The 23503-nt window shown below is 43.3% G+C and overlaps 1 protein-coding gene across 1 annotated transcript in view; it reads left to right on the top strand.

Annotated features, from left to right (window-relative positions):
* The window catches only part of syt7b (synaptotagmin VIIb), a 73629-nt gene that overhangs the window by 17808 nt on the left and 32318 nt on the right, over positions 1-23503 (top strand). The window contains 2 exon segments of the mRNA XM_076156060.1: positions 17166-17269; positions 22819-22898. Of these exon segments, the coding sequence (XP_076012175.1) occupies positions 17166-17269; positions 22819-22898 (184 nt within the window).

The following is a 23503-nucleotide window of genomic DNA, read 5'->3' as shown; positions in this document are numbered from 1 at the left end:
CGCAGAGCAAACCAGAGCCTTCCATCCACACAGGTGGAGATAAGAAGAGCTGTGACAGAGCCACCTAGTCAGGCCAGTGGAGCCGTACAGAGTGGCTAAAGGAAATGTGTCTATATGGACTTCCCTGTCACAGCCACTCAGCTCAGCAGTCCATCATAATGCTGTGGGACAGGGTTAACACGGCGCTCTGGTCTAACTGCCAGCAAGGACACCATTAAACACTGCACACACAGACGCTCAAGTGACGACACGGCCACCATTCGTTGATCAGTGTATCGATTGGGTTTCTGCACGTGTCTAAAAGTTAAACCACACATAAACCAGCTTCTTATTACTGTGCCAATGCTCATGGTAGATGGGGTATTATGTAAGGGCATTTATGTATGTTATGCAATCTGTCACACACCATCTATTGGCGCTCGCTCCAATGTCACCAAAAGAAAACACCAAGGTCTTTATATCTATCACAGTATCCTTTTATTTGTATGGTATACGATAGAAATTGGATTTATGATTGAGCAAAATACATTATTGTGTGTGTGTGTGTGTGTGTGTGTGTGTGTGTGTGTTTCTAGTCGAGTCCTGCTAGTTTCCCTGCAGTTTTTTTATGTGATTAAGGTGACAGTCAGTCAGGGAGCAAGGTTTTAAAATGTCAGTCACTCTGCTCCAGGGCACGTGCTAGTAAGTATGCTACTGAGCAGCTGTTGCTATGTTACTGCTGCAAAAAAAACAAACAGTAGGTGGATGACAAAACATTGAGTTAAGCTTCTTGAAGCCTTTTTCAGCTCTAATGTATTCATCCTGGCTGATGGTGGGTTTAAGAATGATAAATAATGGAGGAAAGTGTAGTGCAGGTCAGTGTTTCTCAGTAGGAGACGTGAATGTAATTTTGGATGATCACAGGTGGATTTGTTGGATAAAACTACTATAAATATTCTTTAATTATTCAGAGATTCTCATTCGTTTCCTCTTGTTTTCTTGCCAAATACAAGATAGTTTTTGATGTGATCTCATAACACTTTTAGATTCAGATTAGATGGATTTAACTTCAGTATTTATCCAGAAACCACAAACACCTCATCAACAATCAGACCCATCTTAAGAATTGGCAAAGGTGTCTTATCTTAAAAGGGTTTACCTTCAAAAGAAAAAGGAAAAGATGCAAATCAAGCATCTATATATGAGTCGTTTTAATATATCATAATACAGTGTGTGTTATAATACACTGCGACTGATATACATTATCTGAAGCAAAATTACATTACATTACGAATCAAGAAAACAACAAATGGGCCTGAAAAACAGTCAATCAGACTTATCAGATGATCCAACAGGAGGAAATATGCACTGATGTATGTGGAATCATATTTATTAAGATTGTGACAGTCCAGTTCTGAAAGCAGGAAAGAACAGTCATACTTAAACCCGTCACACTCAGATCGCCTGATATCAACTGTTAATATTTTAATCTTTTTGCATCTGAGGACCTCTTTGAAAGCTGCCCGGTGTCATATCTCCTCCATGTCTGGTGTATTAAGGGAAAGGAGCGTGTGGGCTCGTGTGTCTGGCTTTGTGTCTCCGCCTGAGAGACAGATAGAGAAAGGAGGGATGATACAGAGAAAGAGACAGATTAGATAAGAAGTGGACAGACGGCGGAAGGGCTGAGATGGGCGAGCGATGCTATCAGTGCTGTGATGTTACACGGTAGAGATTACAATTTGAATCCTGGCAGAGCCCACCGTACTGAAATTAAGGGCACGGTTACTATTTTAGGTAAAGGAAACCAGAAATGCCTATATCACATATTTGAATATGTCTCCAAATGGTGCTCCCTGTATGAGGTCGTTATTGATCACAACAGTCATAACAATTGTTGAATGTCCGCTGTATGCTCAGGCTGACAGCTCATTGCATGTTGTATTGCTGAACTCCCCAGTAGTGTGTCTGGTCCTGCTGCTGCTGCCGAGCGCACACGGCCATCTGCAGCGATACGGAAAAGACAAAAGGAATCATATTCATTTCACTGCAAAAAAACACAAGACAGGATTTTATATTCTGAATGTGTGAGCACTGCAGACATCCAGGTGAGCCAGAGACGGTGTCAAATCTCTCTCCATCCCTTTCATTCCTTTGCTTTGACTCTTTGTTTACATGTTCAACCACAATCAGGTTACATTTTAGCTTATCAAATGGGATTTTTATGTTTCATGGCTCAAACTCGCCCTCTGAGAGAGCGAGAGAGAGAGAGAGGTTTGTCTCAGAAAATAATCCAATAAAGTTCAATATTAATATTTAGCTGGTTGTCACAATTTGATAAATATTTTATATAAATATAAATCACATTTAATCTCCCCTAACCTATTGTTGTTACGACATCATTGATAGGAATAACAACAATTATCACAATAATATCTCATTATAAAAAAATATTTGTTCTTTTTTTCTCATAAAATGCTCTGGATCTGGATTTGCATCTGGGCATGAGACATTTAAAAGGAATTCTTCATTATTGTGAGAGTCTATACTGTATCTATATATATTACTAAATCAAGTGTATTGTATCTGATGTCATACATTTTAGTTTGACAGTAAATGATGCCGTATACTAAATATGAAGCCTGTGAGGCATTGCCAGCATTTTTGCTTTGATTCTCAATACCAACATATTTATTTGTCTGTTTTACTTTCAGAAAATAATCTTTAAATGTTAGTTTCCACTGGGATTTGACTCTCATCAGTACAACAAGCCGGAGTTTCTCAATAGTTGAGCTCGTCCAAGTTGAGGCCGTGCCCTGTCTGTCTGAGCCTGATTTGGCAGGAACAATTGATTTTCTCCAGAGCAGTCAAAAATGCATTTATGACAGCAACATCTGTATGGAAGGAGAAAAGAAAATACAAACAACTTCTTTCTTTGCCAAGAAAGCAGTGAAAGAGGAGGGAGATGGAGTGGAGAGGTGAGTCATGCTGAGTAGAAACATTCTTCTAAATATATTTTTTCGCAATATTGAAACAGAGCCACAGAAATTAGTGAGACAAAAGCAAACCAGCCAACAGAGCCCTAAGCTGTGCGCCATAATGTTTAATCTTGGACCAGAAAGTCAGTTTGGAGTATTTTGTGTTGTGCTGAGAAGTATTGACTTGAATAATGATTCAGTCAGGTGAATAATTGAGGAAAGACAGCAAAGTCTGTGCACTTGTTGATGTTGGTGCATTGAGCCAAAGAGGAGACGTCTACTGGAAGAAAATGTGAAATAACAGGTTGAGCCACAGCACAGGGAAAATCTGTTTAAGTTGTGTCCAGATAGAACCAAAGCTGACCCAAACTTGGCTGCCTGCAGTCTTTTGTGTTGTAATTTATTCAGTTGTGTTTAGCCGGGCGCTGGCACACTCGCTACACCAGCTGCAAACTGATTTGTACTGTAAAAAGGTCCAAATTCAATTTCTGACTCAAGCTTTCTTCATAAATTGGGCGTGGGTGTATTTGCGCACATCTGCTTTTGGGAGAGCTACAGGTGGTGCATATCTGCTACGGACCCGACATGTTAGAAAATGCCAAAATGTCAGAGTTTGGGTTTTTAATTTGTCTGCCCATGAGTGCAGCTCGGTCTGGAGAGGTTTCCCTCCACGTTTATCATCATCTGCATGCCTCAGCTGCAGTTTCACATTTAGTTACTGATACACAGCTTTTCTCCTTTGGGACACAAATTTGCCTGTTCCCTTATCTCTCAAACCCCTTCAAAACCTGGAAACCTTTCCTACTCTGCTGCTGCTATCCCCTATTCACACTGTTTCCTTCATTTATGTGAGATTCTTTCATTTTTTGATTCAAAGCATCTAAGAAGTGTGATTAAAAACTACAAATGCATTTCCTGAAAATGAGCTTTGATTGAACTTGCTTAAAAGTTTTGTCAAATGCTGAAAAAGTGACGGAATGATTGAAGTGTGAAGGCCTGAAATGTTTTTGAATAGTTTCTGTATGAAGAAGTTAGAAGGGCCTGAAAGTATGAAGGCCTGAACAAACCTTTTAATAGGGTTTGGCTGAAAAACCTTTGTGTTTTTGAGCTATCTGAAAAATGTGAAATATATGAAAATGCTGAAAAAAACAAACCCCTGAAAGAATGAAGCCTGAAGTGCTGAAATGTGTGTGAATGCTTTCTTTACCTGAAAGAATGAAGAAGTTACAAGCACTTTGAGTGACAGCTAAAGCTCAAATTCTTTGAAGCTGTTGTTTGTTTATAAAGCCTGAAGTCTGAAGGCCTGAAAGGTTGAAGTGTGTGGGACTAGTTCAATGTCAAAAAACCCTACAGAAGAACAATAAGAAGTAACCTCTACCTGATACGGAATACTAAACAAAGTGGCAGTTCCATTGTGGGAGAGTTGTAGTGGGTGGATCAAATCAAGACTTTTTTAGCACCTTAGGCCTCCCAGAGCAGGAATCACTGACCGTATCAATAGGTCAAGCATGGCATTGATTGCTAGCAGCAGCTTAGAGACCTGTTGTCTTCACTTATTCCAAACATTATACCTCACCTGCAAAGACCTTCATATATCTGTCCTGGTGTTCCTTTGGCCATTCTGTGTGTTTCCACAGGGAATGAGACCCATCAGAAGAGTAACACTGGTTCTAAATGAGCGAATTGATCGTATCCTTAATGAATCCCCCTCTACTTCCAGCAGTGCCAGACATAACGTAAAAAAACAAATGTGTCAAATAGCATCACTCTTTATTTCTTTACACCTGCGATCCTATAGAGCTGCTCCATTAAAGAAACGGCTTCATGGTGTTGTCTAGATGGTGAGGAGACGAAGAATGTGTGCCGCACTGAGCAGCTGTGTATCTAAGGTGTTGTCATTGAGGTGATCAAGCTCTTTGAGATCAAAGGCTTTATTGTGCCGCTGAATTAAGGAGAAGCTGGAGCAGGAGATCACAAAGCTTCCTGTGAATCTAAACAAAGCAGTTTGTTCTGTTAACTCCGCTGTGGCTCTCCTCTCTCACTTATGTCAACAGTATTTGTCAATACCTCACTAAATTGAAGAAATGTGGTTTGTATGTAGTAGACGGTAAATATCCCCCTGGTCCCCCAGAGCAGCCTCAATTTGCTTTGGTGTAGATTGTTTAAGTCCCTGGAAGTCTTTAGGAGGGATTGAGTGGCGTTTGTCTGTTGATAGTGACTTGTGGGTCTAAGCCACACCCATATACAGTATCAGGCCTTCACCTTAGCATTTCCTTTCTCGAGATACTATTGGATTCATTACAAACTGCAGGCAAATTGACATTAAAATGGCCTGGCAACCACCAAAATAAAAACCAAAACACAGATTTAGAACCTGGTGTTGGTGCAAAGACAGACAGACCTGTCATTTAGTATTTGGACTAATGGCTAGAAGTCATTTATTTATGTCTTCTGATGATGTTTTACCTCAGGTTCAGTTGAAAAACATCAACAAATTTGTTGTTCTGAAATATTTACAGAAACAGAATGAGTACTGTCATGAGATTGGGGTTTAGGGTCAAATCGTGCCAGCTTCTTAAGAAGACTAAAAGGCAACAGACAGGCAGAGAAACTTTAGGAACTTTACACTTACTGTATGTGTGAGTGTTGTGTCTGACTGCTGCCTTCGTCTTCATCCTTTGGAGGCTCACTAAGTAGCTTGCAACATGTCAGCTTACAAGTCTGCATGTTCAGCACTGAAAGAGATGAAGGCAGCGTCTGAGTGAAGCGTGCAGTTGTGAATACTCGGTGGCAACAGGGAATTGTACTCAAACAGCAGCTGCAGCTGGGCTGACCAGAATGAATAAACAACCCAGATTCATAAACCACTACAGAAAAATTAATGAGGGACCTGTGCGCCTCTCTCCCCCTCTAAAACACAGAGGCAATTTACTCATTCATATTTGCATAAAAACTTAATTCAGGCCCATCAATGGGGGGAGTGGGAAGAAGGCTAATGTGAAGACACTGACACCACACATTTCAAGTTTACAGAACTGGTTTTAAATATTTCATTAAATGTAAACACTCTTCAAATATCATTAGGGATGTAGGGAGAAGCCATAGGTTACATGAAGCCCCCTGCCGCCTTCTCTTTCAATTTGTTACGACCATTCCCACACGCTCTCCAGTCGTTGTCACTGCTTGCCACATGCTTCCCCTGTAATGCAGCCACACGCCTCTTTTTCGCCTACGGGAGTCTGTGCGCCCCCAGATCCTACACAGAGGAGGATTAGATCCCTCTGCCGGCTTCCCCCCAGGGGCTCAAACAACTGCTGTATGTCTCACAAGCAGGTGAGGGATCAGTACTTACAGTATCACAACAAGTGTGTGTACAGAGCCGGTAGGGACTTTTTAGGCCTAATATGTAAAGAAAGCAGAAACTCTAAACTGCAGTATGTCACAAAATGAAATCGCAGTGAGTTAAATCAGACTTTTTCAGTGTTTTATACTTTCATACTGTTAACCCCTTTGTGAGCATCTCTAAGAATCCTTCTTTCTCCGCTGCTCTTCAGCATCTCTGTCTGACTCATAACGACTCCTCAGCTGTGTCCACTCATCCGTAGACTGCTTTGTTGCACAGAAAACCTCTGGATCCTCCTCATTACAGACAGCAGAGCACAGGGCTTACAGAAACGCCCTTTGATGCTTCTGTCTGCACACTGTTAAGATGTTTTGCCTGGATAAACACACCTGCCAGTCAAGCGTATTAGGTTATGAGCCTGTCATGGGTCTGTGGTATCGTGGCCCTTTGAGACGGCAAACAAGCTGCCTGTTCCCTGCGCTTCATGTGTGCAGAAACAAAACACATGGCCCTCTGTGGCTAGTGACTGTAGCTGACAGCAGAACTTATGTCTGTTTATTTTGCTGAAGGTTTTCATCTTTGCTTGATCCCAGAGTGTGCAGTCATACAGTACGTCTCTCCTGATAGACACACATGTTCTATGCAGAAAGAAAGGACAGTGTGGACTGGATGGTTGGCACTGTTGTTGTGCCAATCCTCGGTGTGCGGCTTGGCGTTAAGAGGCATCAAACATCAAGCAATGTTTTGACTTTGAGTTGAATGACTTGCAGGGTTCCAGATTCATAGAGAGACTTTGGCAGGGTAGTAATGAAGTCTGCTGGCGGGCTTTAAGGGAAAGGGTGTGAAAAGGGTTTTTGTGGGTTGAAAGGAGGACAAAAAAGCAGGTGGAGTGGAACAATGCACATTGGAATGTTACATTTTTTCATTAAAAACAAATGCATAGCGTTTTAGTTTTCCATTGAATCAAACTGTGCTTCCACTCCAGGGCCACTGAGACAACCCATGCTGCTGGACGCCCCGGTCTTAGCTGAGTTATTTTATAGCTCTTTGTTGTTCAGGAAGTGTTTTTATTCTGTGTTCTGTGCTCCCTGTTCATCCCACTGCAACCTGCGGCTCCATGCCATTAAATGTTACATTCTTGGTTTTGGTGGAAAACAGTGAGGTGTGGATTTGCTCCTTGTTGTTGGACAGATGCAGATCCCTCACACGCCACAAACAAATCAATGTGGTATGTGGGTTTTGTACTGTTGAAGTATTTAGTTTGTGTTTTTCAGGCATGTAAATGTCGTGGAAAAGGAGGAAATATCCGAAGTTTGGAAAAAGTCATGGACATTTGCACTAATCTATAAACCAACCTGATATTATTTCCATGAAGTCTACTCCCTTATCAGGTTACTACATCAGCCAGTGACGGCTGCTGAGAGTTGTAGGTGTGAATTTATAATAACTCTTTAATTAGCGCACCAGTATACCCAGCATGTTAATGACCATCTGTTGCATATTGACACATGCATGATGCTCCTATGGAGCACAAGGGCAAACGCTTGCTTGATGTTGGTTTTCAGTTTGAATACATACAGTGAAAGCAGAGTCTCATGCTCTCGACTGGTGTTTTTAGCCGGATTCAATGAACACTCAAAATTTAGATGAGCTTATTCATCAATTGAGTGGGCAAAGAAATCAGGGATTTTATGAGGAAATACTGCAGTAACTCCTCTGTCAGTGCAAACTCAGGCATTTATGAAGTCGGCACCATGGTTGTGTGAGAGATAACACAACTGTCTTTGATCTAAACTGCAGCTGCTATCAATGCTCCTATTAGGATATGCACACATTTTCTATTTCCTCCACTCACATAGAGCTTGGGCCAAGACAGAAACCTCTGCTGCCTGGGCCTGGAAAGCCCTTTGAGACATTGCATACCTCCGAAGCCTGGCTGACCTGGAACGTCACATTTTCTGGCAAGTTCATCAGCCTGGCCTAAGCCTCCACAGACAATGAATAACTCAATTAGCAAAGTAATATGGGTATAGTTCACAACGTACGTAAGGTGTTTGGGTGGCAGACCTTCCTGGGACTCTCTCAGGCCAACATAGACCTGAAAACATCCCTTGAGAACCTCCAATTTTCCACAAGTAAACAAGTATGCAGACTATGAATGTTTGTATAATGTTGATGGTGAGCACACGCCACAAAAACTATCCACTTTACTGTAGATGGCATGTGGAAGTGCTGTCCTTTATGAGTTGTGAATTATCACAGCACAGGTCAGATTTCCATCACTTTGTGTTTAGCATCATAATGAGCTATTGTGCTTGTGCAGCTGCACAAACCCCAGCCTGTCAGCACATCCACTTCACAATGTCCCCAGCCTGAAAAGAGACAATAGCATCTGTTATGTACAAGTGTCAAGGCTTTATTGACATATATGAGAGGGAAAATACAATTGTGTACCGAAGGATTATGTCTGCAGTGATATGATGGAGTTCATGGTTGGATGTGGAAGTCAAGACCATGTGAGAGTGACAGCTGGTGGAGTTGATTTACACAGCTGCTTCCTTTCCTTCCACCATCATCACCCTGTTCTCCCACTGACACTGGGAATATATATGTCATCGAGCAGAACAGATTTAGCTTGAAGAAGAAGGAGAGGAAAGAGGGATTTGTAACAGCGGTGAATATTTCACTGTAAAATCCCGATTTTGTGTGAAAATGTGGTCCTACCGTTTTCTCTGAACCCCTGGGAAAAGGAGAGGACATGATAACCATTTTGGGCTGCATCTAAAACAAACATGCTCTAGTTAGTCTGTGGTGTCTGTGGACAAATGGCAGCATTAGGATGTAGCCTGAAGATTCCAGGTGTAATTTAATGACTCCATGGTCAGATAGAACAGGTTTGGTGTGCATGATGTGAAGATAAAGCTCTACTTCTCCTGTTGTCTCCTCAAAATATTGTGTAGTTCACAACCTTTCCCTCTATTTCTGAGCTTTTTTAGCAGCCAATCTCCAATCACACATGAAGTTTGGAAGCCACATCTTCAACCAGATGCCAGATAACACCATAGAATATTGCAAATATCTCCATAGTAACGAAAGCAATGTCAGTGACCTCGTTCAGATGTAAGTGACCTGGAAATCGAATTTACTGAGTTTCCACAACAAACATGGCTGTAAAATCAATCAGGGACAACACAATGATCTTCTGTATAACAGTAAACATTCAGAGAACACATCATTGATGTCAAATAGAAGCATTACACTGAGAAATTGACAAATAGGGATGTTTTCCATGACTAATTATGTTGCGTGACACATCTAAACATCCGCTGAGTTTCTTTCTGTACGTCTGACAGCACAATAAACAAGCTCAATACTAGAACTCCAGCCAAGTGGGCAGTCAGTTAGTGTCTACGTGAGACAAACACACACCTACGGGAAATTCAAGTCTGAGTCGACTGCTTCCTCTACCTGCCAACCGTCTCAGCGCTCTCTGTTTTACCTCACTGCTGTCACCGATACTGAAACACAAGCAGGAGATTATGTAGTCTTCAGAGTTAATTAACTACACATCCGTGGCAAGATGTGTAACGATCCAAACAAGTGAGATGTTCAAAGTAATCCTGCGCTTTGACACAGTAATAATCTTTATAACAGAGGCACGCTGTTCCCCTTCCATCCCCCTCAGGTTGGCTCTGTAATTGGATGCCCATGTTCCTCCCACCGGTCTCATTGTGCGCCTGTCCTGCCAGTCAAGGGTCATATCCCATGATGGCAGCCCCCTTCATGTTCTACCAACCTACGGCAAGAGACGCTCCACCAGAAGTCTCCTGTGACTAACACGGTGCTTATTCCCGGTGTCAGGCCAGGCGCTAGAGCCAGTCGCTGAGAGGAACAAGTGCAAACAGATAAGCACAGCAGGTGGAAGACAAGGAGGCGCAGAGAGAGAGAGAGAGAGGAAGGAGGAGATTTGTCAGGGAGAGATACTGCGGCCAGCGAGGAAGGGCAGCAGGAACTGGATTAATAAGGACAACAGGGGATGTTGGCAGAGTTTTAGCAAGAGGCAGAAAGTGACAAAGCAAACTTGACCTCTGTGAGGCTCACGGTGATTCAGGCCCCAAGGAGAACTTTGGTCTTTCGAAATAATTTGATAATTTCGATACCTCCCGCTGGCCACAATTGGTGCCAATATCACATGGTTGCTTGTGTTAGAAGTCAAGTTCTGCCTGCTGGAGCCTCAGCGATGACACATTGGGACCAATCATGGCCAGGAACAACAACAACAACAGACAGAATAACCACCAATTCTTTTACGAAAGTCATATTTTTATCCTGCATTCCAGAGCGTATCACTTAAACTTAATGTTGCTTGTGTTATTTGTGATTATGATGATATTAAAGCGGAGTTATGGTCTTGCAAATAAGCTCTGCAGGTATAATGGCGCCTTAGTAACGGCTGCTAATTCCTTGATCTCTCTTTCTGCCTGGTTGTGTAATTAAGCAAATCATTAATGAATCACCTAAATTAAGGCAAGTGTGATCTGAATCCACACTCGTGTCTCTAAAGAGCCCACTATCTGGGATATACGACCATTTACCACTATTTCCAGCTGTCAGTCATGTCTGGTGTGCCTCAGGTGGGAGGAGTTGTGGAGGCGGGACCTTGTAGAAGCAGGTAGGAAGAGGGAGGAAGGAGTCGATCAGGTGTCCTCAGCGATTCCACCCACTCCAAAGTCCTAAACTGCTGATTTAACGCCATGGGTGTGTTTTCTTGTTGTGTTGTGACAAAGCATCCTGTGTGTGCCGCTGGACTTTAATGTGTAATATGACAAGCTGCTGTTCTACATTTAGATTCCGGAATTATTCAATATTTTTGATTGACACAGACATAATTAACACCCACCTCTACAGCTTTGTGAGGCTTTTAGCTCATTGTTTTTGCTTTTCCAGCCCATGCATCTACTGTATGGTTGAGTCTTCCCCTCCCCTCAACCCCCGCCCACACACGCCCCCCAAACACACACACACACACACCCCCCCTCCACCCTCATCCCCAAAATAAAACAGTAGGCAGCTGTTTCCAGCAAACAAGCTCAGACAAGCTCAACAAACACTGCCTGCTGAGTGTGAAATGAGGAAGAAAGTCGAGCATCTTCCCCGTCGAGTGGAAGACCCAGATGGTTTTCTCAGGAGTTGCCGTTGCCGACCAAAACAGAGCTGAAAGGGTGAATACTGCTGGCCAGTGGCATAACTCTAATGGGATGCTCATGTTACTCTGAGTCTGTTCAATGTGAAAATGAGATTTTGTAGTTTTCTCATGCTGTGTTTCAGTACATCTTTCTTGTTTTAACCCTTAAAATACTGTCTGGAAGAAGTAATCGAACAAGGTGGCAGATCTAGATGTAGGCGACAAAGCCCAACTGCTGAGAGAGGCAAGTGGCACACACACACACACACGCACACACACCCCGACTGTTTGAAACTCCGCTTCTGAAACTCTGTGTGACACACAGAAGAAAGGACAAAGATCACAGGCTCAGTTACAGCGGCAGACGAGGTTCGATCAATCTAACTGCCCTCAGCAGGTAGAATGTGATCCTCAGAGCAGCGGAGACACTGCAAGTGCTGCAAGAGGAGTCAAATACGCCTGATCCAGAGTGGGCCAAAGCACCAAACTGACTCTTACCTCCTAGCACAGGTTTCCTACGCTGAGGATCAGTGTTTACCGAGACCATAGCAACAGGCCTAGTAACCACCCCCTACATCACTCTCTACTCGCTACACTTTTCAGCAAACGGTGATCCCAGCACTTTTTCTTCAGGAGATTCTTCTAGTTGCGGAACAATGATTGTTTACCGCATATATAGCTGGTGTTTGGCTCAGCGGTGAGGGCAGGAGGAAGGGTTGGGCTCCCTCCTGCCGGCTCATGCACCTGTTCACAGGTTAAGACAGGAACAAGAGGGAAGCAGGTTGGGGTGTAGGACAAGTGAGCTGACAGACAGACGGGCAGGGTGTGTACAACTCGCTCTCTTTCCTCTCACACACTGTTTTCTAGTTTTGTCCGTCTGACAGGTCTGGTAAATCACTAACTGGTCAACTGTTGCTTTGTATTGCCTTTTTAATTACCTGGGGGGTTGATATGTCATGAATTGTTAATTTTTGCTCAATAGGAACTCAGAATCGAGTTAGGAGACTGATGGCTCCTTGTGTGTTCAGCATTTTCTTCCCAGTCAGTCCATCATTTACACACATTTGCAACCCTTTCTATCAACAAAACTTAATGAGGCTATTTGCTGTGCAGTTCTGTGCGTTATTCACTTCACTGGCTGATGAATATGTGTGTCCTGTTCTGTCCCATAACATGAGGAGAGTGTCAATAATTACATACTGTAAATGTTGAACAGATTGGATTGGGAGGGAGAGAGAGATAGAGGCAGCAGGACTCATGTCATAGGAACAGGTCCTCTCATTGTTGTAGTCAATTATATAATAACACAGAGTGAAAATAACAAAGTCTGCAAGAAGGAAGAAGAGAGAATTGAAGGACTTAATGAGAGAAAATGAAGGTGCTGGGTTACACAGTGTTTGTGATTCAGTATCATTCAGCACTTCTGTTATGTAGTGTAGAGAATATCAACTTAATTATCTAAGACTATACAGCCACAATGCATACTACACAGCATACAGTAAGAGAGAGAGAGAGAGATTCAGTGATAAGAGCAATACGGCTAGAGTCGCGTGTTTGTACTGGGATCCACAGGAGGCACAGTGTGACAGCAAACACAGCGCAGCGGGCGCTTATTTCTGGAGCCGATCCACATTCATCAAGCCATCCGTGACCCGAGATGACATCGGTATAGCGTGTACAGTTCAAACACAGGGCGTCCACGCACTGTGATTGGTTTTTGAAATCCAAACCAATAGTGGCACCGTGCTGAGAGCTGATAGGAGAGGTCACTAAAGACGTGTGAATTGCTATTTTAATGGTTTTATGCTGTGTGTTTGTGCTGCGGTGTAAGTCCGACGCCAAAAAGTTTTAATTTGCATCTACATGGGCTCAGAAAGGAACAGATGCAGAATACAGCTTGACTCTAATGCAAGTGTCTCCAAATGAGCAACGAGCCAGGAGCTGCGTCTTGATATTTACACAGAGATAATAACAAAGACATATTACTTAAGATCAATAAATGACATCTTGTTTTGCTGAAGAATAGTGCTCTGGTTGAGATCCGTGTGACTCCTTCAAGTCTGGTCACGGTGACAAACATCTATTCATGACATGATAGAAAGATTACATAAGGGCATCATGACCTCTCAAAGTTACATAGTGCAGAAGATATGGTCACAAAATAAGCACAGAGATGTCAGATACATCCTGTCACAAGGAGAGATGATAGATTTTCCATTACAGAGTTTAGAATGTTATTTCCCATTTCCAAGTTCAAGTATCACAAAAAAGCACAATGTCAGATGAAAGTGTGTGCGACATCAAAGGAAACTAATAAGCGCTTGCTGAGACGTTCATGCTGGTTGACAACGATTCATTTGTCCATGAAATATTTGTTTGTTTTGGAAATTGGACAATGAAGAGGTTTAAAAGTCGTGGAAAGATGAAAAGAAACATTGATTTCTTCACGGTCAACCTAAGTGCTTCATCAGTTCCATTTGCAATCAGTCTGCATCATCCTTCCATCCATTCATCCATCTGCCCATGTTTCTAGCATATTATCCACATCACAGCCAGTCATGATGGCAGCAGGGTGGCACAGGGCCACACTTCTTTACTTCCTCCAGCTCCTCTTTGTAGATCCCCAGATGTTTTTTAGGCCAGCTGCTGGATGCTCAGTGTGCCCTGAGGCCTGCCCAGGGGCTTCTCACCTGTCAGCTGTGCTCTTCTCATTTCCAAAGAGACATGTGGGAGGCATCTTTACATGTGGCCCAACCACCTCAGATGGCTTCTCTCTGGAAATGGAGGAGCAGCTGCTCAGCACTGGGGTCTTCCCGCGTCACTGAGCTCCTCTCTCTGTCACCAATGGTTCACAGTCTGGACATTTGCTCTATCCACTGGGATGGAACTCGGCCAGGTCTTTTAATTGACTCCTTCTATGGATATTGTGTAATTGCATTAGATTTTTACGTTCAAAGACTGTCCAATACCAACTGGTTGAGGTTTCTCCATAGTTGGCTTCAAAATGATCTCAGAAATTTACCTCATTTTCATTTATCCATTTTTCTCTTAGAGGACCTGTACCATTGACACCTTGCCTTTACACGTCACCCTGCTGTGTTATCAATCGTGAATGCAAGAGTCTGGCAGTTTGATGGGGAGTCACAACTAACCAGGTGTTCATGTTATCAGACACTTAATACGTCATTTTACAAAACAGCTTGCGTTGTGCATTTGATTTCAGAAGTGTGAGCTCATCTCTTTGGCAGCAGTCTAATCAATTAATTTATTTTAATCTGTTATTTGTACTGTATTAGTTTCATTTGTACCCCAGTTCTCTAGTGTTTGTGTTTATTTCCCCTGTGTGTTTACACTTATAGTTTTAAGACTTGGCATCATCCCTGTGTGTGTGCAAAGAAACCAGCAAGCAGCTCTAAATAAAGCACATGTGAGTGTGAGAGTCCCTGTAATGAAACCACAGTGTTAAAGTGTAAATTCTAATTTTGTACTGTAATGTTTTTTTTAATGTTTGAATCGTAATTTTTATGGTTAAATTCTGGCAACACCTACTGCCACTGTTTAAAGATTTGTTTTACAGTTAGGAAACTTACAAGCCAATGGGATTCCAGGTTGATGAGAGGACATTTCTGACTAACCACAAATAACTTAACAACTAACTAACTATCTGCCACCACTAACTAAACTAACTGAACCAAATTCGCAGCTACAATTAATATCTTCCATGCATAATGAATGGAGGGCTAGATGAGCGATGGGGGCTGCAGTGTGAACACCTGCAGAGATTGGCTCCCAAAAGCATTGATGATGAATGTGTGATTGCAATCAGAAGGTCTGGAGGGATGTGGGTTTGGCCAGCAGATGATCAATCCAATACGCTGAAGCTAATATTTAGGCATGATGTCATAGATGTTTAGTTCTCATGCTTGTCTTGGAGTCTGCTCTGACTACAGATGAGGAAGAACGTCATCAGTTGATTGTTTTGGCTCATAACTCACTCGGATGGACAGCAATCAAATACAAGTTTCTTCCATTGCATTAATTGGTTAGTAATACTATATTTTGGCTTTTCAGTTTCAGTTGCATGCGCTTAAACTTAATAAAATAACAACAAAAACAGTCCCACAAGAGCATTAAATGTCCTTCATTAAGTTTACGTGTTTAACTAATTTTCAACCAAAATGCCAGTTAGAACCTTAGAGTACTGCTGTCCTGATGTTTGTCCTCAGAATGGCCGTCTGGAAAACACAACGATAAGACGTTCTTGGATGAAACGCTGCCATTTGAACTCACTCATTTTGGTTTCAAATGAGTGAGTTGTGTGAGATGTCTGCACTCAAATATACAGAGGAGAAGCAAGGAAGGAAGGAAGGAAAGGAAATGCAGAAATGTCAGACACCTTATCAAAGAGGCCGATAGCTTTGTCTACAAGTGTGGCTGTAGAATAATAACAAGCATATACTCAGAATACTAATTGCCATGATGACGTTCTTAACATATTGCGAGTATCCATTGGAAGTGCCTGGAGTAAATGATCAAATCGGCCATGTAGTCAGTCAGTAGAGGTGCTTTTCCCCTGAAAGAGCCACAAAAAGTGAGGCACTCTCTGATCCTCTCTCCTAATGGTGCCATTTTTATCATGACTGTGTTGGAAGAAGACACATTTTGGGGAAGTTTTTCTCAGGTGTAAAAGCCAGTTAACAGTTTTGAAAAGGCAGAATGCAGCACTGTGTGCCGCTGAGAGGAAACATTTCAGATCAGAGCAGAGCTGACATGTGCCACACCAGCACATGTCTCCCACTGTATATCTGAATGGCTTCACAAGTGTGTAATCGGTGGTAAGCAGGGTTCTATGTAACTGGAAACAGGTGGGAAAGGGAATGTTAGAGGAGAATGCATGTGTGTATAACCTGATTTAAAAAGAGAGAGAGAGAGAGAGCATAGAATACATGAAGGTGATGAATAAGGCAGATTGAAAAATGGGAGAGAGGGTGGATAAGGAGGATTAGAACATCTGAGCTAATCCACTGATTCAAACAAATTTAGAAATGTGGAAGGTTCAGGGATGTAAAGCAGGGATGGGATGCATTCTGCCACTGGAGGTCCAGAGGAACACACCATGAGCTGCACAGAAGGAACCATGAACCACTTATGAGCTCATTGTTTGCTGACATTGTTTTGCCTTCATGCCGCTGCATTTCTAATCATTTATCACACTGCAGAATCAAGGAACGGCTCTTTAGCTGTCAGGCAAGAATGGAAGATGAAAAATTCAAGTTTTCGTCTGTCAACTTTGGAAGGAGACAGAGAGACAGAAGCTGTTGATTGCGTGGCGTCTGTTCCCATAATGCAGTGATGATCACTTCACTCTGATATGTGCACACCTTCTGTTCTTACATGCATGAAACATACACATGATGGTGCTTCAGTGTCTTTACAGCTGTTCATTTATGGCCCTGCTGTGTGTCGATGCCTATGGGCCCCTTGTGGGCAATACTCCTAATTATTACGCCGATATTTCCCCACAAAAGGAGAGCTTTGTCAGAAAGACCTGCTTTAACTTGCACTTCAGGGGATTTTTAACCAATGGACCTAAGCTTTGACCTCAGACACATTGAAAGAGAGAATGTCTTCTGTACTTGCTGCTCTAATGCCCCCCTTGTCCCTCTCTGTGTCTCTCCCTCAGGCTCGGTGTCTCTCAGTGTATTCCTGGTGTCTGTTGCATCTATAGTATGCACCATTTGGCTCGTAGCGCTATGTGGCGTCTGTACCTGGTGTCAACGTAAACTGGTGAGTGACATTGTTATGTAAATGACTTGACTGCAGGCATTTTTCTAAACTGTTGTTCGTTTAACACATTTTTCCATAACAAATGAACCACAATAGCCAAAAAAAGAAATTAAGTTTTCCTCCAGATTTGCAGCACCGCCCTGTGCCGACATCTTAAAATAACTAATGAACACCAGTAACACTGCCAGTAACGACAAATAATGAAGTAAAGCAGAGATGAACCTCATTAGGCTTCCAGTCACACTCATCTCCAAACTCTGCCTTTATAAATCGAGTAAACAAACAATTTCCACCTCATTCCTGCACATCAATCTGGGGCGTAGCTGTCTGTATTTTGTTATTTGTAAGCTCATTCTCGAGGCCTGTATCAAGTGTGGGAATATTTTATCTGATGCATTTCATTAAGGCAAGTCAGCCAAGTAAGTCTGTTCATGTTTACATTCATCATATCAAACAATACACCAATGTTAAACCATCTATCAAGGCCGCTTTCAATTAGGTGCAGTTGTTAGTGGGAATCCCTCACGCTGCGCTGTGTGTGAGACGTCCTCTGCATGTCATCAATGACATAAACACAAAAAAATCAGTCCGGTCACTAGATGGATAAATAAATCAAGCGTATTTGACAGATAAGCACTCTCTCATCAGACACACGGCAAATGATTCCAGATGTGTGAAACTGTGCGTCAATATTTCTCTCATTTGTGTGTCGCTATTCATCAGCTCCTGGGCCTGCATGTCCATATGTCTTACACCTGCGTCTGGAGCTGAGCAGGCTCTCTCTCTCTCTCTCTCTCTCTCTCTCTCTCTCTCTCTCTCTCTTTCTCTCCTTCTCTCTGTGTGTGTGAGCTCTGATCGGACCGTTGCGTCATCACCGTCATCGTAGAGTAAAATTAGCCCTTAAAGGTGAGATGGAGGTCGTGATCTGCGACAAATTGAGGGGCTCTTCGCAGACGTGAGGAAGAGGCCCAAGGAAAAGCTGCAGGTTAATTTTTACACCACAGCGCTGCCAGTGTTGGTGTTCTGTCTCTGTTTGAGTATTGGGTCTGTCTGTTCTGGTTCTGGTTCTGGTTCTGGTCTGGACCCCTAAATCAGCATCATACCACTGAAGCTTAGAGTCTGAGCTTCTGCTGGAGATGTGGAGCTTTTAGGTTTAGTGTTAGTGTTATGTTCAAGTTAGTCACGACGTAGACAACTCTGGAGGTTTTTGCAGTTTTGCTGTTCTTCCTCTCTTAGGACTGATGGCAGATTGCTCTCCTTATTTATTAACGTGTTCTGGACACAAGATTGAAGTTGAATTCCACTTGTGTGGGCGGTCAGTCTTTCCTTTGCGACTCCGTGACCTTGGCTTGACTGTACACAGATTTCTATGTGCCGTTGCTGCACGCCGCTGTATGAAACGCCGGGGCTGAGAGACGCTGCGTGTTTGGCCGTGACAGCAAACGGGATCAAAAACCTCGGTGCGCTCAGCAAACATGGCTTTGTGTGCCTTTAGCTTTGTACATCATGGCTGCTTGCCTCTGGCCTCCAGAGCCATGCTAATGATTCATATGCTAATGAGCCACACTCTGAGCTACGGCTGGAGAAACTGTAATTCCTCCTTCATGTTCTCAACTGCTGCTTCTTCCTACAGCCTACTTTTGTTTTCTCTATTCTCTATTCTCTATTCTCTCTCTCTCTCTCTCTCTCTCTCTCTCTCTCTCTCTCTCTCTGTGTTTACATTCCCTTAAAGCATAATTGCAAATAATGCATACACATGGACTGAATCAATAGTACTCCATTGTTTGCAGCTCCTGATTCGTCCACCAGGGGAGGAGATGTGTGTGTGTGCGTTGTGTGTGTTGTTGGTTTGACTCTGATTACAGCACCGTCAGTCATTTACAAGACTAATCAAATCTATTTGCCGTGGCATTAATCTCCGCCTGTTATTGTGGCTTCTGTTAGTAAGCCAGCGTTGATATCAGATCATTTCTATCTGATTATTGTGTTTACACAACATTGGAAAATTAGACAAATCTCCGTTTTAATGCAAATTTAAGCCAAATGCCATATTCTTGGTTTATCCCTGAGCTTCCAGATTGAGAAAGTGCCCTGCGTGCTTCTTCCAGTCGTTACTGTGGAGCATTGAAGCTCACTAAATGACAAACCTTTATCCCATCAGCTGTAGCTTATCTTTGTTTACTCTCATGTCTTTGTATTGTTTTCTTTCCTGCTCTTATACACAGAATGCTCTTGTTTGTTTTTGCCCCTTTGTAACTTTATCTGCATGTCCTTGTCAGAATGTCACTGATTTCTTTTATCCTTCCCCTCTGCCGCCGCTGTGGCTTCCCTTTCATTGTCCTTGTCACTCTTTATGTCTTTCATATCATTATCTTTTTCTTCTAGCCGCCCGTTATGTAGCACATTCCAAAGGTTAAATATAAGAGATGCCAATGTGCCGGCGATGAGAATATTAAAAAGGTTACTAAAATCAGATTTTGTGTATCCCAGATATTCAGGAGATATGTGATCAGTCACAGAAATATGAATGTTAGTTACATAAGCTGTAAAGAAAGCAGCGTTTGTGCTGCGGCTAGAAGAAGAAGAAGACGTCAGGATCTGGTCTCATGCCATTGGTTGTTTAATGGGAGTGGAGGGGAGGAGAGTAGGAGGAGAGCAGAAGAAGAAGAAGGGACGTGTTGGACTGAGAAAGGCAGAAGGAGAAGCAGATGGAGAGGGAGGGGAGGGGGGGACGGTAGGGGAGGGGAGGGCAGTGATGGTTACAGTTGAACATCCAGGTGTGTGACAGACAGGATGACAGCAGGACTCAGGAGGACGGCTCAGAGCGCCACACGGCTCCCAGTCTGGGACCCCCCCCCCTCTCGTCTCACTGAGGCTCCTCTACTCGATTCATCCTCTCCTCCTCCCCTCTCTCTCTCCAGAGTTCACCCTCAACACTTCACACCTTATTCCTCCGCCATTATTCCAGATTCTGTTTCAAACCTCGTCGGTCCTGTTCCTCTCTCATGCCGACTCGCCCCTCTACTCCACTCCACTCATCGATGTACCCTACTGTTCCTCTCCTCCCTCACCAGCCTGTTCTTACCAGCCTGCTCCTCACTCCCTCCCACTCGCTCAGCTCTCTGGACCTCCTCTCCCCCTCCTGACTCCTGAAGATTTTATGATTATGATTAATGATAGATGAGCTGCACTTGATAGCATATTCTTGACTGCTAGAAATCCATCCTTCTCTGAGTCTCTGTGTCCCTGTATCCACTGTGATTCTGTCCTCCGTGTTTGTGTGTGTGTGGGGGGGGTGTGTGTGTACAGTGCAGTGGACAGATCAGGTCAGGCCCCAAGCTTTGCCCCCTCTCCCTGGAGAAGTGTTTGTAGTGTATAGCTGATGTTTTGGAGATAACCTGTAAGACATACAGCAGGATTCTACTATTCTAAAGAGGCCACCTGTCTGCCCACACACCAGTGTTGGGCACTGTGTTGTGTTTGAAAGCCTCTACTGACTGACTGAAGGCTGCAGGCTGCTTAGAAACTTCAAACTGATGGGATTCTCAATTCTCAATTTCCATTTTTCATACTTTTCTGCTGCTTTTCTGAACAGAAAAGCTAATAAAGTGCAGAAACAAAGTCAAGTGGAAGTTTTAGCTTGCTCTCAGGTGATCAGGAGACGTAGAGCCGACAGCATAACTGCCTCCTGTTTCAGGGGAACAAGAGGATGAAATGATCGCCTTGGAAACATAATGTATAACACAACGTACAAACAAACAAAACAAAACGTAGAGTTAGATATAGATATTAGACATTGACCCCACAGAAGCACTATTTAAGAGAGAATTGAAAGTCGTCCTGATTGCGTATTTTGCACTGATTGAGACTGGATTTTTACATTCGTTTGGCATTGTAAAAAACAGAATACACACCGAAATAGTGTTTTAAAATGGCGCTGGTACCAAACCACACACACCCTCTGTCAAAGATATGACAGGAAACGCAGTCACGCATGAGTAAAAGTAACCAAGTTTGTTTTGTCTTTGAAAGATGCAGCTATTTTTAAACGCAACGACAATGTGAACGTCACTGCAGGAAAAAGGAGAGGAAGTGGAACCACAGGCATTACTTCAACTTCAAAGGAGAATACATTTGGCTCCTTAATGGAAGCTGAGGTTGTAACCTTGGTTGCGTCAGCCTCTACTGCATTCTTCAAAGACACCGTTTCACATCACTGTTTGTGATCTCAAAAGGGACTCAAGTCCAAAATGTACAGATTATATGTATGAATGGATTCAGAGGGAAAAGGATTCAGATATTTAACCTCATCAAGGTCGAGTCATGGTACAACAGCACAGAACAGTACAGCACGGAAACTTGACACAAGGCCAACACACTCCCCACTCTCTCTCTTTCCTTCTCTCTCTCTCTCTCTCTCCCGCCCTCCCTCCCTCCCCCTCTCTCTTTCCCTCCCTCCCTCCCCCTTTCTCTCTCTTCCCTCTCTCCCTCCCTCCATCTATCTCTCTTTCCCTCCCTCCCTCTCTCTTTTCCTCTCTCCCTCCCTCTCTCTTTCCCTCCCTCCCCCTCTCTCTCTTCCCTCCCTCCCTCTCTCTCTCTCTCTCTTCCCTCAGTCTCCCCCTCCCTCTCTCTCTCTCTCTCTCTCTCTCTCTCTCTCTCTGTCTCAATCTACCCTTCTCTCTCTCTCTCTTTCCCTCCCCCCTCTATCTCTCTCTCTCTCTCTCTCTCTCTCTCTCTCTCTCTCTGTCTCAATCTACCCCTTTCTCTCTCTCTCTCTCTCTCTCTCTCTCTCTCTCTCTCTCTCTCTCTCTCTCTCTCTCTCTCTCTCTCTCTCTCTCTCTCTCTCTCTCTCTCTCACACACACACACACACAGTCACATAACATAAAATTGAAATAAGCATTAAAACACGGTGAAGCAAAGAGTAAGCAATTAAAGCAGCACAAACAGAGGCACGTATGCATTTATGCCAGGTTTGTCTCAGCCTTCTCCTCCTCTCCTGCTCCGGGTGGAAGCAGAGCTGTCAGAAAGCTTCTTTAACTGCCTCTGACGGGCTTCGCTGTAGTAGAACGCCGGGACCTTGTTGAGAAAAATACAACCAGTAAAAGATTCGGTAGAATTCTGATCTTGGCTTCTTCGATGTTTGTAGGCATCTCCACCATTATCATGCCTGATTCTGTATCCCAGGTAACCATCAGTCACACAACATAACAGTAATGAGTTCTTGTTTTGTTTTGTGTGTGAACACGCGTGCATGCACGTGTGACTTTCAGCCAATGGATGAGTGACAGAGTGTGTTTGCATCTCATTGCCGTTAAGTGGTCCCTGCTCCTCTGAAGCCGGCTGTAATGCTGGCATCCAACCAATTTGTTGCTTTTGTCTCATTCATCATATTTTACAACACATTTGGAGGCTGATGCTATGCTAAGGCCTCTGTAATGAGCACTTGACTTGTAAGGATGCTTTTGTGAACGATGAACAAGACACGACTCCACGACAGCCTTGCCCATTACTCTCTCTCTCTCTCTCTCTGTCTCCGTCTCTTTGCAGGGGAAGAGGAATAAGCCCGGGGTGGAGGCTGCCAGCTCGCCAGATTCAGTGCGAGGTCGAGGGGAAAATAAAGCCATCAAGTAGGTGTCAGACACTGGCCGAGCAGGGCAGGCGTAGATGGACGCACATGGAAATGAGCCATGGCGTGGTGATAGTATCATATCTTAACTGGTTTATCTTTACTGATTGTGTTTACGTCTGCTTGTAAAACTAATCCTGCAGCCCCACAATGGCCTGTAATGTCCGCCCTGAAATGATGATGATGATGTCCTCAACACAGAGAAAATGTGCAGATACTGTGTGTTTGCTGTTTATTGTGCATTTTTAAAAAGCTACACATTTTACAATCAATCTGATAAAGGAGCTTTTCTATGGAGCATTAGGGGTTAAGGATGTGTTTCCCCACCTGTTGTCTGGCAAGAAGGCAGGCAGCCCAGAAGTGTGGAGCTCATATGGAACAAGCCAGACGCTCCATCCTGGAAGAGAAGAAAGCAATATGAACTATTAACACTATTAACACACTATTGATGCTATTTTAATATGTATGTTTCCATGGTTAGGCTGTAAAGTGTCCATTATGTGTTTATGTGAAACTCCTGTTCCATTTGCTCTCTCATGTTTGCTTCTTAATCCCTGACTGAATGACTAACTGCCATAAACTGTCCTTCCAACCTGATTGTTTTAT

Source organism: Genypterus blacodes, unplaced genomic scaffold, assembly GCF_046128005.1.
Source record: "Genypterus blacodes isolate CSIRO-AG114 ecotype Tasmania unplaced genomic scaffold, CSIRO-AGI_Gbla_v1 ptg000067l_1, whole genome shotgun sequence".
In the NCBI taxonomy this organism is placed as follows: Eukaryota; Metazoa; Chordata; class Actinopteri; order Ophidiiformes; family Ophidiidae; genus Genypterus; species Genypterus blacodes.
Note: the sequence above shows the minus strand (reverse complement) of the source record. Positions and strands in the feature narration are given on the sequence as shown.